Genomic DNA, 18,577 nt, shown 5'->3' with positions numbered 1-18,577 from the left:
GTTCTTGGAACTCCCTGACTACATCTGTCTTGGTGACTTTATGATTCATGTCATAAGAGATGAGACAAAAATTCCCTTGAACAAAGGGTAAAAATAATCCAAGTAAAAGAAACTTAAAACCATTTAAAGTGAAAACCCCTTTTGAAGTATTATAGGGTGAAAGTAGAAATAGGTTAGAAACAAGCAGTTAAGCTTGGACTAACAGAGGCCAGTAATGGTTCATTACTCTGTTCAGTCACCCCAAAGCAGCTTTCAGCGTAACACTTACTGCAAGTTCAGAAAGGAGACTCCCATCAGCGAAGTGTGAAAGGTTTGTAGGCTGGCCAGCCACTTAAGATTTGCAGAGTAATACCTCCATGCAGAAACAAGTTTTGCTGCCTATACTGACTAATCCTGTCACAGAGCAGAGCAGTCAGAGAGAGGCCTTATGGACTTTGCCATCGCAAACTCTCCCCTTGTTGAACAAGTGCCCATGAAGAGATGTCAGCTTTTAGTGAAGCCGTAACTGTAAACGAGAATTTGCTGGAAGAGCTTCAACAAATATTTCAAAATAATGTCTTAAGCTCAATTTTTGTTCAGCAAGAAAGCTCAAAACAGTTTTAGTTGTGCATCTGTTCCATTCTCCAATGAAAATGCTACAGAATTTTAAAAGACTTATTAATCTAAAGAGTGCTTTAGCGTTGTCACTTAGCTCTTGCTTTTGTTTTTTGCATGAAATAATTACAGATGTTTTTTATTCCCAATTCACACAAAAGAAAGTGGGAACATCTGGAGTCTAGACCCTAAGTTTTAAGAAGTCTGGGTTCTTACTCCCCACTGATTCCATGTTTCAGTCTCACAGCAGGAGAAGCATGCAAACGTGCAAGTGTGCAAATTGCTGATGTGTAGACTCATCTGGTTATTGGCAATTGCAGACCTGTGCTGTCTTGAAGCATGTGTATAATTTCTTGTGCATACAAGCATTAAAATTACAGACATACTGTATAGAATGGAGCATATAATAACAGTGAGGTTCCTCACATAGGTGATGCTTTTATCTGTGTCTTACAGAATTAAATTCGAAGCAACATGCTTTTTGTCCAGGTAAAAATGTTTGTCTGATTCTTAGAGAGTCCCATTTGGTAGTTAGCTTTTGCATCAAAAATTGGAATTTGATCCTTTGATTCTGAGAGCAGACTTTTGATTCCAAATCCTTTCTGTACCATTAGATACTGCTCAAGACATGAACAAGTATCTGCCAACCCTGTCTGTCATAAACTGTTCTTTGCATATCCTCCATGTTATATCCTATATATTTCCTCATTCTTAGAGTGAGAGCCAGGCTTCTGATTCCTGCATCTTCTAAGTCAGTTTGGCTTTGGAAGCGTAAACTGAAATACTTTATTCCTTGCTTCATTCCCTCTGTAGGCTGCTTGGCTGCTGAAAGCTGTCACCTGCATAGACCTTACCACTCTTTCAGGAGATGATACTCCTTCAAATGTTCACAGACTGTGTTTTAAAGCAAAGCATCCCATCAGAGAGGATCTGCTGAAAGCCATGGACATGCATGAGAAAGGTATGATAGTTTTTACTGTGTGTATTTTGTAGAGAAAATGTCCACATTTCCTCATTATTTTTTCAGTTTTCAGGAAGTTGTAAAAATGACCTCTTCTTCCTTTAATGGAAGCAGTTATGGTAGGCAGTGCCGCAGAACTAATAGTCCTGAGAGAAGAAACTACGTTCTAGATGGTCTTATTCAAAGCAACTGTCTTAAGTCCTAACTGCAAAATATCTATTCCTTTGAGTTAATATTAGAATACATGGAGAAAAAAAATCCATGCTCAGTTTGGCAACCAAAGTGAAGCATGGAGTCAGGGTGACACTGTAAGTTATGATACCTAATGAGCAAATTTGATGTGGAAACCACAAGTGTATAACCTCAGTGTATGTCTTTTAATAACAGTGCACTAAGGTGAAACTAATTGAGTATTCTGTTAATCTGCTGATGTCCCTAGTAAATTGGAGAAGGGGGGGAGCGTTCATGTGACTCCTTTGGCTTTTGTGCTGTTTCTGTATGTAACTACCAAGCCTGCCACTTTCCCTGTCAGAAAAGATGCATTCCACAGTCCTAAGCATGTTATTGTTCCTTCAGAAAGCACTGTCTGTTACCTGCTTGTTTCAATAGTTAGATAGGAGACATCTCTGCAGCCCAGTCTACTTCAAGGAGTCAGTCCTGTAGTGAGTGTATGCTGTTGTGTGCGTATCATGTATACACACACACGTGCACATACACAGAGTTCCCAGCTAAGTCAACAGAGTTGAAGGGGTTGAAGACAGCCCTTAAGAACTAGTGGTAAAACTTTCACTGACGTTACTCAAGCAGGCTCCATCTGAAGTCCCAATGTTACACACAAGACTGAACACAATAGAACTTCAGAGCAAATTGAGACTGTCATATAACTATCAGTAAAACAAAACTCTTTATATCTGAGCAGCATTCTGAATTTTTCCAGATGTAATCATTGATGTGTCAGTGAATACCATTTGACTTTTGTCCTGTCATGCTGGCCTTATGATGATCTAACAAAAAGAAAATCCCAATGACATTTGGGGCATGCTTTTACTACTGAAATATTTCAGTTTTACATGGGCATTAGTCCACTGCTTGAAGTCATATGATGTAGAACCAAAGGGGAATCAGGCCTCTGGTTTTAAGCCATACACATAAAATATCAAAGATTAGTCTTTTTAAAAAATTTGGATTTATGGACTCTTCAGACAGTGGAAGCATTAAATATGAGGTCAATTATCTGACACTTTGAGAGAACAGCATTTTAACTAGAAATGTAGTAGGACTGCATTAACATAAAAAGTGCTCAGTTGCTGCTGGGCTCAGTCTGGCTCAACAAGTAAGGACAGAGCTTGGCAGTGTGGTTTCTCTCACAGTAATTCGCTGACTAAGCATGTATTAACTTGTATGTGTTGGCCTTAAAGAGTGAATCTGTTGACAGAAGTCTTGGTGCTTTAACTCCTGCTAATGCAAACTTGTTGCCAGGGTTAGGTAAAGGAACATGAGGGAGGTAACAACATGGAGAATTATCCGAACAGTTTGAGCAATATAACAGACATCCCTAGTGTAGGTGCTTAAGATCCTTGTGAGAATGCAGAAGTGGGTGGTGAGAACAATGCACACGTGCTCATGATATGGATTGCACTCGAGAAGATGGAAATATATATATGAAAAAGTGAACTGTGGCTTTTGCAGGTATTACTGTTGGAGCAGTTTGTGTATATCCCGCAAGAGTCACCGATGCTGTTAATGCCCTAAAGGCTGCTGGTTGTAACATACCAGTAGCTTCAGGTAAGTTTTATTCAAAAATATCCAATTAAATATTTTGATGCTATAAAATATGTAGAAAAATCCAGAAGTTTGGACTTGTTTTTGTTTCAGAGGGTAAGGTGAAAAGGTAGCAGGTGGAAGGAAGGGAATAGAAGGGGGATTTGCTTCTGGTATAATCTTTTGGTTTTTTTCAACTTCAAAACTTATCAGGAGTGCCAAGTCTGTTTTGCTGGAAGCTCTTCAAAGAGGTGCTTATCAGAGTTTTCCTCACCCGAATAGAAGAAATTGACATAGTGTGCTGGACAAAGCATCAGTAGACACTAAGTAAATAATAATAATAATAATGATAATGATCATGATAATAATAATAAAATAATAATAAAATAAAAATATACTGCAATATGAGCTTTAGGAGTTCTAATACAAGGTTTTTTTCCCATATCAGTTGTTTGGCTTTTAAGTATAATCCTACAATCAGTACAAACAGTGTAATCCTGAATTCAATGAATCTGTGTGCAGAGGCAAGGGTTATTGCCTGCTGAGCGGCCTGCAGGTTCAGGACTTGTACTTACAAATCTAATAGTGCCAGCTCTTCTCCATTCACCACACACAGGAGACAAGTCCTGAATCTACAATAAGAAAGAAGTAGAATCAAAGAATTATGCAGGTTGGAAGGGAGCTCTGGATGTCATCTGGTCCAACCTCCTGCTCAAAGCAGGGGCTAACTTTGAAGTTAGATCAGGTGTTTAATGCTAAGATCCATGTTTTCTAGTGTTTTTTTTTGTTGTTGTTTCATTGTTGTGTAGGGGAAAAATTACATACTAAATGCATTTATATATCAGAGAGAAAGAGGATCTCTGATAAAGCCATTATTTTTTTTCCATTTCCAAAGTTACCTTTGGGTTTTGTACTTGAACATCATAAACGTAATCTTAAGTAGACCTCATTGAAAGTAATTTTTCTTATATTGTGATTTAGCTGTTAAACTTATTACTAGGAGTTAACCTGAAATACTACTTAAAAGAACTGGGGAGAATTAAAAATGTATGTATTGCTTTATACATGAGTTCCGTCCTTGTTTGCTCAATTCTGCTGGAAGCAATAGATATTGTGCTTTCTAATGTAGGCTGCTTTGGCAAAAATTAAGGTATGTGAAAGAGACCTTATCACAAGATTCACTTAGTATCTTGCTGGACATTGGTTCTTGAGGGAAGAGCTAATGCTTCTTGTGGATGAAGAGAGGGTAGGATGAGGTGCCTTTAGATTTTTTGAATCATGGTAGGGATAAAAAAGAATAACTTTCAAACTCTTTGGTGTATTAGAGGTATTTGCATTTTTATGGTCAATTTATAAAACATTTTCTTCCCTCTACCTGCATCCCCCTTCTTGCTAGTGGCTGCTGGGTTTCCATCTGGACAAACTCCTCTAGAAACCAAACTGGCGGAAATAAAGCTAGCTGTGGAATATGGTGCCAGAGAGATTGACATTGTCATTAGCAGAAGTCTGGTGCTTACTGGCCAGTGGGAACGTAAGTACCCATCCTTTGGCAAGGAACCTAAACCTCTGTATGTTCACGTGCAGGCTCTGTCTTTGTCTCTTCCCCAAGCCTCCACATCAGTCCTTGAAGAATTTGGTCCCTCCCCTAAAAGTAACTGATAATCTGGGACACTGAACTAAACGAAAACTATTTAAATAATTTATGACAAATGGTTGCATTTTTTGAGAAGAATGCTGTTAAAAGTCCTGTCAAGCTGGGTATGCAGAATGACTTTGTGTTTTGAAAATTCGGGTCTATTTCTTCTATGCCTTTAGAGGATTTTGTGTACAGGATTAAAAAAATAGCAAGTGAAATGGGAGAGAATGCCTAATTATTTGAACAGGTTTTTTAAAACCCCCAAGGGGTTGCTAATGTAGATGATACCTTGTTAAATATACATGTTTCAGTTCTTGACAAAAATATGTATTTTAGTTGTTTTCTTTTTCCTGAAAGTTGAGGGTACAAATTAACTATTCATATTATTGATGTTCTTGTGTCTGTAGACTACTACTAATTAGTAAGAACAATAATGCTGAAGATGGTTTTTGCTCTAATTGCCTTCTTAATGTACTGTGGATGGTTTGCCTTAAGTGCTGACAATGCTCCTATAACTAATCTCCATGTGAAGGTAAACACGTCATTGTCTTGGAATGAATTTTCCATTTAGCTGTATAATGCAGCGCGGTAATAGCCTGTTTTCTTGGAAGACTTCATAAAGGACCCCTGGTACCTGAGTTTGGTTAAGGAAATACAATCATCATGGTAACAGATCATATTTTCTGATTTTTGTCTTCCTTCAATTAACAGTTAAAATTGAACCAAAACCCCCACATGTTTCTGCATCTGGGTCTTCAGGACTGATATCCTGGTTTCCACTTGCTGTAACATCTTAACACCTTTTGTAGTATTTACCATCTCCATCCTTTTGCTCTTAAACCTATGCAGCTTTGCAAATGTTTGACTTCTTGAGGATGGACATTGTTGCAGACATTTGTTTCTTTCAGAGTGGCTATTTTACGTTCAGGTATGGGCCTCAGAAATTGCTGGAATATGGAGACTGGGTGATTGAATGGTTTTAAATAAGATGGAATGATGGATCAATTTCTGTACCAGCTGGCAGTAAGACTATATCACACTTTCCTACGCTGTATCTTTGTTAGGGTCTACACTATGGTCTACAAAGCAGATACCCTCTCCAGGAGCTGCACTCCACTAGGAACACGTATCGGTCTTGGACACAAGTGAGCCGAGTCCGTGATGTGTCAGTAAGAAGAAAAAAGGACCACTAAACTGGACTTGAGCAATTGTGTCTGAAAAAGTCTGTCTTGCAGCGATTTCTCACGTAACTGTGGTTACCATGCTTCAGACTTCATGGTACAAACCACTGTTATGTACAAGTTGCATAGAGCAGAGATCAGAAAGTTAGTGCATGTAGGCAATTGCAAATGCAGGCTCAAGGTTATATTGCCCAGGACTACGTGAAGGAGAACTCAGAGGAGAAGTACAGGGCTAGATTCAGAGAGGAAGCTTGTATCAGTGATTTAAATAAACTGGACATATGTACATTATTAGGTTTTTCTATAGGGGAAATTAATTGGGGTTTTGTGATCATAAATTACTGGGGAGGACTACACAGACACAACAATGATGGGTGTAGTATAAAGCTGTCAGTTTACTAAATAAGTAAATTAGGGATGACTTTTGATTTGGTATGCATATTCTTTTATCCAGAGCTGAAGTCATGACAAGGTTGAAAGCCATCCTTTTTTTGGCAATAGTTAGTTTACTTTTTTTTACCCAGGACAGAATTGAAATGATTTCCAAATGTTTTCTGAAAGTTTATTCAAGAACATGAATCTGTGTATGGCACATATTTACATGGTCTTGAAAAAAGCTACCTCAGGAACAGAATTTACTTGCCATCCAGATAATGATACTATAGGGTGAAAAATTACCATACTTAACTTGCCCATCCAAAAAAATTACTTCAGTAGGTGATCTGAATATTTTGGTGAAAATCTAGTGTTCTGACTTCCTGTTTAGCTTTCAATAGATATGTTAACTGTGTGAACATGCAGATTTCCACCTCTATCTAATGATTAGGTATGATACAAAACAATGTATAAAGTAAGTTTAAGGAAGTTGGAAGAAGGGATGAAGAACTCTTTTTTAGGATGGATCCCTGTATTACATAAAATTGAAAAGTTTAGTGCAGTAACTATGCCTGTGTTCAATGTGCTTCATCAACTAGAGCTGCCTTGCAGTTATGACAGAATCTCTGCTTATGCTTATAACGCTAATATATTTTTATAGTTATTTTCTCATGCTGCCTGTCTTCACAGCTTCAGGAGTTATTGACAAAAATATGTATGTGGTGGAGTGCTTTATCTTACCGTTCATATATTTTTAGCTTTTCTTCTAGCCTGTGCAATAATTGGGGTTACCATGATAGGATAGTGTTGCTTTGTGATTTGTTTCGAAGGCTCGTTCAATTATTAAATATTTTAGTGTATGTCCAATTATGTCAAGTTATTTTAAAGCAGTTCTTAAATATTGTTGGAGCTCTTTATGACACTCAGAATATATATTCTAGATCTTTATGAAGTAATTGTTAAGATCTTTTTAATAGTGCTGAACATGAAAGAAGCTTTATTGGACAGCTAAATTATGTTCGAAAATAACATTAAATGAGATTTAAGTTTATGAACTTAGATACCTTTTACAACCTATTAGCTTTTAAAGCAATACTACTTTACAATAGTTTACTCAACCATTGTCTTTTATCACTTGACAAAGTATGGATTAAGCTTAAAAATCACAATTTAGATACTGTCTTTAGGCACAGAATGTGGAGCCTGTATGTAAAGAGTGACGAAGTTGACCAGCAAATTGTTGAAAGAAATTGTATTTATTTATTTTTCTTTTTCCCCCCCTTGTTATCAATGAATATGTTGGAGTTGCAGTACCTTCTGAAGCTATCTGGGGTGCTGTAATGTTACTTCTATTTCCACAGCTTTTAGCAAACACCTGGACATACTACACTGTCAGCGGCTTCAGAGGTATTGTTAACCCATCATTTGCTCTGTCAGTTGAATTTTCCTGCAAGAAAAGCAAAAAAACCAAGTATAATCTAAGAAGTTTGAACATGGCTGCATCCATGAAATACATTGGGTATAACCTCATTATGAAAGCTTCCTTTCAATTCTGTTAATAATTATTCAACTGTGAGTTTAGAGGCTTTGTTCAGAGATTCGGGCCCCCTTTTGTGTTACATAATTTATAACCAGTGCAGAGAAAATACACTTCCTGCTCCAGAGACTTGGAAAAGACTCCAGATGATGTTCAGAAATAATATAGTTGGATTTACTGTTTTCTAGGTGTGCAGGTTAACTTGGGATCTCGAAGTCTAGTTGCACAATTTCTATGTCCTATATTGCCAGCAGCAGCTCAGATTCCTGACGCCAAGCTCTGTTTTCAGTTTCATGTGAATGACTGAAGCCTGGAGTTGCACATATGTGGCTGAGAGCAGAACTGAAAGAGTCGTGTTGTGCTGATAGCCTTTTGCTTGTCATTTTGTTAACAAACCTGCCATTAACATGCAAGACAGAAGGGACTCCAGCTCATTTTCCAGTTTCCCATCATGATTACCTTGATCTTTTGGTCTAACAGAAATCGAAACATCTTCCCCCCCCTCATCTCAGTTTCTACCCTTAACACCAGTCAATGTGAGTGACTAGGTAAAAACAGCAAATAAGCTGAATTTAAAAAAAAAAGAAAAAGTGTTTTTATCACCACATTTTTGGAGAAGAGCTGTTTCATAAAAATTTAAGCTGTGTTTTTTTCCCCTTAATATTTTCATTTCCTGTGTAGAAAATATTGGTTATCCCATTTATTTTGTGATTTATAGGACAAATATATTAGACCAAAGCAAAAGACCATCTAGACAATCTAGGGCAGGTTATAGCTAGCAGTAGTTGTCAGGGATGTTTGCTTGAGAAATGTGTAGGGGGAGGGACATTTTCTTTGGTATATTTAATAGCTGCTAAAAATCAATATAATGTACTGAATAGTTAGAATTTTAGGAAAACTACACAAAAGACACCTTCCAACACTTATCTTTTATAACAGTGAAATTAAAACCACACCTATGAAAATATTTTTTTTCCTATAAAATCTGAATTTTCTGACTTCTCTTAATGCATCCAATAAAAGCAGATCTAAAGTTCATGAAAGCAGTAAGGTATCTTAAGTAAGTGGATGCAAAGTAGAAGAGTTCTTATGTCACATCCATTTTAACAGCCAAGTCAGTGGAGCTACTACAGACTACATCAATGAGCAACTGGCTCCAAATATATTCTATATAGGTTGGCTTGCTTTGGGCGGGGGGGGGGTTGGTGTTTTTTTTTTCTTTTGATTTTCTTCTTGGTTTTTTTTTTTCCGTGGCTTAAGACTTAGACTTATTTCAGAATGGATAGTGTGGGTGCTGTGTTCAAGATGCTGCACAGTACTGGCCATTTGCTTTGAGAGCTCTTGATTTTCTTTTCCTCGTTTTTAGCAGTCAGTATGAGATCTCTTGCAACCTCTTTATGGTGGTCTTAGCTCACAGTTGAAAATATGACTGCAGGGTTTTCTGTGATAGAGGTTTTTCCCAAAATCTTTGTGCCACTACTGCTAACCAGAGAAGCTCTATCTGCTGCGTCAGTTACTGGTGTTCTGCACAGGTCGCAGATATTCCCAGAACGGCAGTGTCCAGCTCTGCTCCTGCTCCTGTTTGGCTTGATGGAACTGAGTAGTTAAATAATGGACTTTTTGGTAGCACAGACTGTCCCGGAAGAAGCCCAGGACCCCTTGAAACACTGAGTGTGTTTTCAAGTGTGATTAACTCCACCCATACTTCAGGCATTTGCCAGAGGAAGTTTCAGGATAATCAAGTTATTTGTACCTTGATTTAAAACTGAGTACTGAAACTTCTTTTTTATTTTTGAAAGGAGTAGGAGTTTTTGTACTTGTTCTGTATCAAAGCAGTTCCTGCTTGCACTGGGACTGGGGTGCTCTGGTTAATTTTCTCTGTCCCAGAGGTAGTTGCCTTTCTATTTCTGCTTTTACTGTAGGGTTGAGAATGTCCTATGAATGCCAGCTATTGTCTGCAATAATTGGTCTCTGAATAAAGAGCAGTATTTATTACCTACACACCTGCCCCATTAAAGTATGCCTACTTTTCCACCACCTCAGCTAACCTGATAGACACGGATGATTGAAGATCCTCAGTTGTTCCTGTCCGTGGGTTGATGCATGCTGTCAGATAGTGAGACTGTTCAAATGATCTTGGCACTAATTGCATATAAAAGTACCTTCCAACAATAGGGAGAATGCTGTAGCTGCGATATGAACTCCAGTGAACAACAGCTATGAGCCTGTAATTTCTTTTCCTGGAATCCAGCCTAAATGTACATTTTATTGATTTTATTGTGACATTTTTGGTGGTGTATCTTAAAGGCAGAGAAAACTCGAGTCTTTTCTTCCTGCTACCGAAGCTAGAAGAACATGAAAGCTGCTTTCTCTGGCTTTCCAAAAGCTTCAGGAAAGCCTTACTCCACAAAAAAAGACTGCATTTGGATCTAACATGAGCAGTGTTATCAAATGCACAGGAAAATAGCACAGGTTCTTTGTATTTCCTTTTTGAGTCTCGATTTGATGTAGGTTTCTGGAGTATCATCACTTGATCAATAAAACATGTTAGACTGCATGCTAGTACTGATTAATTCACACCTTTGGTACATAGTAAGAAACAAGGTGAAGCCTGGTGTCTATAAAGGGACTTGCTAAGTGCATTAGCCAGTTGTCTACTAATGTGTGTAGTATGTCTCAGAGGACCACCCCAGCCATCCCAGCCCTGGCTGCCTGGTGTGCTGATGGCATCAGTAGGATGCAGCAGCATCACAGGTGGAGGGGAGGTCCAGCCACACAGCAGCTGGCAAACCCTGCTGTATGTTTCTGGGTCTCGCTTGAGGACTGAGAGGAAAAGAAAGGTACTATCGATGAAAAAATTTAGTCTTCATCGCCATGTCGTGGACTGTTTTAGCAAGAAAGATTTGTTAAAAGCTGTATTTTAGCCTTCCATAAAAGAACTTTTTGATTATGCCTTTGAAGATTTAGTACGATTTGTGAAAAGGACTCTCTTGCAAAGGATCCTGTTTGCTTATTTCATGCCTTTTTTTTTTTTTAATTCAAATGCCAGAAATGGTGGCTGTACACTGTAAGAGCTGCTTTTCTCTCCACACTGGAGGAATCTTAAACATCTCTAAGTGACCAGCTTCTAACAGCTATGTTTCAATAATTTCTAGCTCTTTTAGTCTCCCTATGTTTAAAATTTTGTGGGAGCACTGCTGAATTTTACCAAAAAGAGTGGGAGGGTTTCCCTGTGCTCCCTGTGTTGCGTTTCCTGACCAGGTCTACAAACTCCAGCCTTTTTACAGTTGGTTATGTCCAAGTTTATTCCAGTCCTTACTGAGTCTGTGAAAATATAAAACTGTTAGAAAGTTAAGCATGCCTCTGGCCTTGACGCTTCGTAAATCCGAAAGCAGGAGTTTGTGAGGGGTTGGTCTGCTCTGGGCGATGTCCATGAGGAGCCGAATGCCGGCCTGTCCTCCCTGTCCCTGCTTCTCCCCGGCTGCAGCCGGTGGCCGGCTGGTTGGGTGGCAGTTCATGGAGAAGCGGAGAGCGGGTGGGATGTGTGCCGGTTTGTCGCAGGGACATGCTGACTGCCTGGGGACGAGAGCTAAGGCGAGCTGTGGGTGGGAAGACAGACTGATAGCAAGAGGTGATGGAGCTCTCTGTGGGGAGGGAGGGGCAACTCCAGGGCAGGGTTTGCTATTTGTTTTCCAAGTGGCGTGAAGACACTGAGATAATGGTCTGCTTTATCTCCCACCTAAAAGGCTTTATGTAAGTCAGCCCTGCTGTCTACGTGAGTGCAGTGGCAGTGCTTGTGTGTGTAACAGTGCATCATGACAAACCTCCTTCCTGAGCTGTAGGCAGCCTCCTCAGCGAGCGGGGGCGTCAGAAGCGAGGGTCCAGCTCTGCCCTCGGAGCTGTAGCTCCACAGCATGCTAGGCAGATGTTGTCCTGCTGGCCCTCCTGCCGTGGTGCTTCCTTCACCTTTGCTGGGGCCGTTTGAGGTCACAGCACAGGATGGTCCAAGTCCTTAGTAACCTCGTGGGCAACGCAGCTACTTGAGGAGGTTTGTAAACACAGATCCGTGTGGATTTGCTGGTCCTTGAGGTGTGATCCCAGGCCTTGGTCTCTCCTCACCAGGGATGTCAGCAGACCGCATTGATTTTTTCAGGAAATTCTTATTTTCAAGAAGTTTAACGTGGGATTCAGATGCCTAAACGCAGACATTGAGCCCCATAATCAGACTTCCCGAGATGCTCCCATGCTACCAGGGCAAACATCAGGAAACTGAAGGGAGATGTGGAGCCTCCAGGGGGGGCAGCTGGAAGCCAAGGGAGATACGTCATGGCATCTCAGGCGGCCCTAATGTTTGTCATTAGACAACTTGGTCACACCTTCGGTGTCTTTTAGGCTGAGCCCTTTGGCAAATGTGGCTGAAGGGGACAGAGAGGGCGATGACGTGGTGTGGACAGGAAAGCATAACTGTCCCTGAGTACTGATTCGATGTACTACCGTATTTATTGCTGTTTTAAAAAAAAGCTGTTTTAAAATCGATCTTGACTATCATAGCATTTTTTGCTCATGATGTATTCATGAGTGTTTGGCATACTGTGCACATTCTTAGTTTTGAGAGAACCGACATTAATAGCTATTAAGTTAAGTCTGAAACTGTGTGGCATTGTTAATTACCTCCAGTCATGTAATTTATTGAACTTAGAAAACTTAAGTTCTTGAGTGCTATGACTAATTATAAGATTGGAAATTAATCCAGAAGTGGAAATTACAGCCATACTTGAAAATGTCTCTCAGGCAACTTTGATCATTCTCACATGCTTTTATCCACAGGTCTCTACGAGGAGATCCGTCAGTGCCGTGAGGCCTGTGGAAAAGCTCATATGAAAACAATCTTGGCAACAGGTGAACTGGGGTCCCTTGCTAATGTCTACAAAGCCAGTATGATAGCTATGATGGCAGGTAAATATATGTGATTTTCTTTTTAAGCTAAGAATGTCTTTGCTATATTATTTATGAAGCTTAAAAAATTCTAGTTGTGAAAGTTTAGTTTTGCCGATAGTAGAAAAAACTATTATGCAGCAATAACTGAAGTTGCAGGTGTAGTAATGAAGTGTCACTTGTTTTGTATAACCTACAAAAACTGCATGAACTGTTAGATAACACTTAAAACTGCTAAATGACAAAATTTGTAGGAACAAGTAATACTTGTCAAACATCTGATCTTTGGTATAATTAAAAAAGACACATACATTTGGGGCAGATACACATATTATCCAGGCAATTGTGGTGAGCTACAGATGTGGTGTAGATAGATGGCTCATAAGTTTATTTTAAATGCAAGGGAAACTTCCTTGTGAAGATTCATGCTGACAGCTCTCGTTTCTGGTTTGCAGTCACTTCTGACTACCTCTGTGACAGTGTTGTTTGGGAAACCAGCTGTACTGGAAATGCAGTGAGGCGAAGAACACTGCATGCTCCAGCAGGCATTGGGATGGGCTTGATTATAACTGGTTTTAACTGGCACACTCACAAACACTGGCAGTCAGTACCAGCAATTAATTGGCACTTCAAAAGGTGTTCAGTCTTCCCTGTCTTTGAAAACTCAATTACATCTGACCTGATGTTTGGAGTGTGTCTGTCTTTTTCTGAACCTTTCAGCTAAGAAACACATTCACATGAGCAGGATAGAGTTTTCAGGGGCTACATATAGTTTGTAGGTATTACTTTTTTGCGTAGCTATAGCCATTGCAGACTGAATGTAGCAAATCACCCACTTGATCCCAGATTTACAGCAGTATATTCTGTCTGCAGCTTTGGGTCTGTGCTGATACAATTTTCCCTAGTTTAACCAGAATTTTAGGGCTGTGTTTTAATGCCATCTTTAAGATGCAGAACTGGGAATTGGCTGATAAGGCTATGTTCTTTGAACATTTTGAATTGATAGAAGTAAAGATATAGTAAGAACCACTTGGGTTAGTCTGTCTTCTAAACTTTCCCTCGTTTTTGTGTTGATTTTTTTCTTCTACTGTAAGCTCTTCAGACCGGGAGTTGCTTCTTATTTTAAAGCAAGAAAAAAATCATCCAAGTGTCTTGTCAGTATTTAAATAAATATTCAACTTGCTGCTGACCTCATTGTCTCCTTACACAACACTATGCTTATCTGCTTCAAATAGAATGGGAAGCATTTCAGGCTTTTTACATACTCAGCTACAATGACAATTGGTATCATTAGATACAGAGGATCATTATTATGCCAGTAAATACTGCTTTTAATTAGAAGAGGTGTAAGAAATACACATGTCCTGTCATTTAAACTTATGTACTAATCATTATGATCACTTTTGTAACACGGAGTAGTGAAAAATTCAGGTTGTAAAGCATTTTAACATTTTCAGATTTTTTGCTGGTGTAGTTTTTTTGAAATACAGCAGATGGCTCTATTGTTAATGATTTTCCTTGCATAGTTATTCATTTTGCAAAACACTTATCCATCTGAATATATGCAGTAATTTTCTTATTTCAGTCTCTTGCTTTTTCTTTGTGTGTAGGTGTAAAAATAAGAATTTATTGGTGCCCTACGTACATGTATTGAGGGCCAGATTTTCAGACTTTGACTTGTCAGAACTGCTGAGAACCTCAAATTCCCGTTGAATTTTGTTTGATTTGTATATTTGTAGCATTTGGAGGAGAAAGTAATTCGGCACAGTAGTTTCAAATTCTAGCTTTAGTATCCATATATTTTTTTCAGTTGGTGCCATGATTTAAAAGAAGGGAAACAAGCAGATGATCTTGTGGATATGGCAGGCCCTGGCAACTTTTATCTGAAGATAGAGCAACAACTCCGATAAACTTGACCCTAGTAATTAGTTTTATATGGGGAAATTAGTTACACAGTATAGTGGATTCAACTGCAAAACTGGCTTTACAAGTTTTTGCTGCCTCTGGCCGATTGCTCCTGTCCTTTACACCAAAATTTGCTGCTGCTTCAGCTGTGCTGTTAGAAGTGCTCATCATGCTGCATTGTAACCTGAGTTTTCCAAGTAATACAGTTGAAAATTAGCCCAGAAAAGGGTTAACTAGTTTGCTGTGTGTTTTGTGATTGGTTGGAAATGTTTTTTCTTTTAAATGGTCACAGCCTCAATAGTCTGGTTTACAGCCTTGCCTTGCATACAATTTCATCAGTGCAACGGAGGACTTGGCGTGCAGTCCTTAAACTGTTTTCACTTCACTATGCGTAATGTAAGCCTATCATGTAGGGAGCACAAAATCCTAGACTTAGAGATGTTTACATTGCCCTTGCTGAGCACGCACGCATTCACCTAGGTCCTGAAGCACAAAGCCACTAGCTGTGTTGCAATGTGTGTATAAAATATGGGTATTTCCCATGTGTCTCATTTGTGAGACTCAGAAGGCTGAGAGAGTATCACAATGCTGATTTATCAGTAGCTGTGTGGTTAAAAAGCTTGCCTGGGATGTCTGGGACTTGGTCTCTCTGACTGAGGTTCTTCTTCCACACAGGTCAATTTACCATGTATTTGCTGTTAAGGACCTCAGTCCCTCCCCATAAAGTTGCTCTGCTTTGCACAAAGCGATTAACTGAACAGGGAATACAACCCAGATGTCTCCTTTCCCAAATAACTTTCCAAAAGTTTTATACAGTCTTCCTTGTGCTGGCTTGAGGAATTATTGGTGTATGCTGGGAACCACAGCATGTTACATTTGGTCTGATTGAGCTAGCGGGTTGGGGTTCAGCCACTGGACGTGAGGCCAACTGCACAGATCACTGACTTGAAAAGGGATTGTAAAAGGTCAAAAAATGTGCACCTTCTCATTGGCTGGGATTTTAAAAGAATGCTAAGGGCCGTGCTCAGGCAGGGGTGGTGTGCCCGTGCACTTTTATATTCAAAGCAGATGACGTAGGCTGCTTCTGCAGACAAACAGCTGTACTCTGAATCACAGCCCTTGCAGGGCTCAGCAGAAGCCATTCACTGCACACCAGTGAGATGTGCAGATCTTAGCAGTGCACTGGAGGTAGAGGCCAGTTGTAGAAATGGTGCTTTGCCTAACATGCCTGTGTACAAGATGTTAATGCTTGCACCTCCAAGAACTTGGGAAAAAAGTGTTGCTTCACAGTGAAGTATGAGAATAATTTGCCTTTATTTGAAGCAGTGGCTTTTGGCTCCTCCTGTGTCTGAAATCGTATCTCCAAAGTACCATGACTACTTTTCTTTCTTCTCTAGCACAGTACATAAGGAGAAAGACATCAGAATGGGAGCAGGCACCCAGTTCTCTCAGATTCTTTTAACTATACCTTTACAGACTTGACTGACTTGCAATAAATTCTTCTGGAATATTTAAGAACCTATTTCTGAGTGAAAGAGGCTGACAGCCCTCTAAGGACAGTGACTCACTTAGCAAGAATAATCCTTGCAGTGCTAAGGAGGACAAAATGGCAGGTAAGGTTGCACATCAGTGGCTCCGTGTTACTACCAAGGGAGCACATTGTTTTCAGAAAGCTGACTGAGAGAAAATCTTGGCACTGAATCAAGGATTTGGTCATTGGTTTATAATGTCCACTGCCATTTCTTGAGCTTGTTGAAGTCTTGATGGTGGTTTGAGTACACGAGCTTCTCAGAGAAAACTGCATCTTTGACTCTAGCAGACAGCTTCCAGACAATGAGTAGAGCAAACTAATTAGTGGTTTTCACTGTCTAGTGTATACTTGTGTGAGTCACATCCACTTCGATAGGACACACTCAAATCTGTGTCTTTGTAGCCTCTTGGAATAAACAGTCCTAAGGAACACAAATGGGAGTGCCTGGCTCCCCCATACCAGTGGTAACTATTCCATGTTTCTTCATCAAGGTGCCTTTAAAAACACCAGGTCTTTTACACAGTTCTCTTATGAGAGGTAGGCCATTTTTTAACTTTTTTTTTTTTCCACACAAACATCAGAAACTGCCAAGGAAGCCAGACAAGGAGGGGAAAGATGATGACTTGCAGTGGGAAAGGAACGCTTCAGTAAAGGTGTGGATGTTTAATTGCATATTTCAGTCATATATAAGGTTTTTATTTTGGAAAAGTCAAATTTTAACCATTTTACCTAAATACAAAATCTTTATTGTTCCGTGTAACAATTCATGTTAATTAGAATATGCAGGCTGGGGGAGAGGTGGAGGAAGTGATTAAGTAAATGTACTTTACTTTAAAAGTGAAACCTCCGTCTGTGTCATTTTGACTGTGAAAGCTGGTCTTGATAGTACAAGCTCCTTTTACGTCACTCTTTGGATATCCAAGGGAAACACAGCAGTGACATGTGGAAGATATTTGTTTTCATTACATATATCTAAAAAAGTACCTGTGAAAAGATCACGAAGGAGTGATGTAGGTTCTTCTGCAGCTCTACTAAATGTATGGGTTTAAAACAGTTTTTTCATAGGTCATTAAGCAGTTAGTCAAATAAATTATAAGTTGAGATACTGACTAGCGTAAAACTTGAATTTAGAAATACAATGAGTTAGTGCTAAACCAAACCAACTTCTAAAATCTCTAGCACAAAAAACCCTGCAAAAAGTAGCAGAAGATGACTGAGGCAATAAGATCTCTGAGGCAATAAGATCTCTGATGCTGATAGTCTAGAAGAGGAAAATTAAAACACACTATATGTGTAAGCAGAAATTTTTTTAGACACTTTGATACTGTTCATTCCAAAGTGAACAAAAATAACATAGCCAAACGGTAAAGAAAAGCTATGTCTTGCAGTTCTCAGGAGAGCCCACTTTCAGTCCTTCCAGGCTTCATCCTGCTTTACAGGAGCCATTCCAGTTAATACACACTTATTTTCACAGCAAACCTTACCAAAACTTAAGGGCATAAATAGGCTGGCCTTGTGCTGGATCCAGAGAAAGACTGGCTGAGGGCCAGTTTTTGTCTCTTAAAGCAGGGAGCAGTGCCACAAGGTTCCCCCAAAGAAAATTCAGGACATGGCAGTACTGCATGAAGATGTTTCTTCAAAAATCCTCAAGACCGGAACATCCTACTGCACAAAAGCCTAGTCCTAAATTAAGAAAAGATATAACAGTTTAATGATTATAAGAAGAGAGAGTCCAAGAAATGTGGTTTGGAACATCACAAAATAATGCCTGGCTACACAAAGCTTTTAGCTCAGCTCTAAATAAGGTTTTTATAGTGTAGTTAATATTGGTGGGGATCCATTTTTAGTATGAATAATGGGAAGACAAATTCTAAGGTACCAATAGCCGTTGTTGTTTTGAGCCCTGTCTTGCAAAGATTTGTTGTGAGCAGAGTTAGGTTGTGTGGCCATAAACATGCTAGCAGCTGTCTAAGTGCAAGGGATGACTTTCCTCCTGCTGAATGTGGACCGCTATGATCCAAAACTTCTACCAAGCAAATGTTTCATGAAAAATGAAAGAGAAGAAAGGAAACCAAACTAGCAAAATTTGACTGAAAAGGTAGGCATGCTTTGCGCAAATGCAACTAATGTAGGAAACAAGACTACTGAATAAGTAATAATA

General features: G+C 39.3%; 1 protein-coding gene across 1 annotated transcript in view; it reads left to right on the top strand.

The window, feature by feature from the left end:
* DERA (deoxyribose-phosphate aldolase) overlaps positions 1-18,577 on the top strand; it is a 55,729-nt gene that overhangs the window by 11,688 nt on the left and 25,464 nt on the right. Inside the window, exons 3-6 of the mRNA XM_049822259.1 lie at positions 1,408-1,555; positions 3,245-3,340; positions 4,713-4,847; positions 12,873-13,001. Of these exons, the coding sequence (XP_049678216.1) occupies positions 1,408-1,555; positions 3,245-3,340; positions 4,713-4,847; positions 12,873-13,001 (508 nt within the window). The remainder of the gene's footprint in view (positions 1-1,407; positions 1,556-3,244; positions 3,341-4,712; positions 4,848-12,872; positions 13,002-18,577) is intronic.

The sequence above is a fragment of the Accipiter gentilis genome, chromosome 18 (assembly GCF_929443795.1).
Source record: "Accipiter gentilis chromosome 18, bAccGen1.1, whole genome shotgun sequence".
NCBI classification, from domain to species: domain Eukaryota; kingdom Metazoa; phylum Chordata; class Aves; order Accipitriformes; family Accipitridae; genus Astur; species Astur gentilis.
The sequence above is the reverse complement of the archived record's forward strand: the minus strand, read 5'-3'. Positions and strand labels throughout refer to the sequence as shown.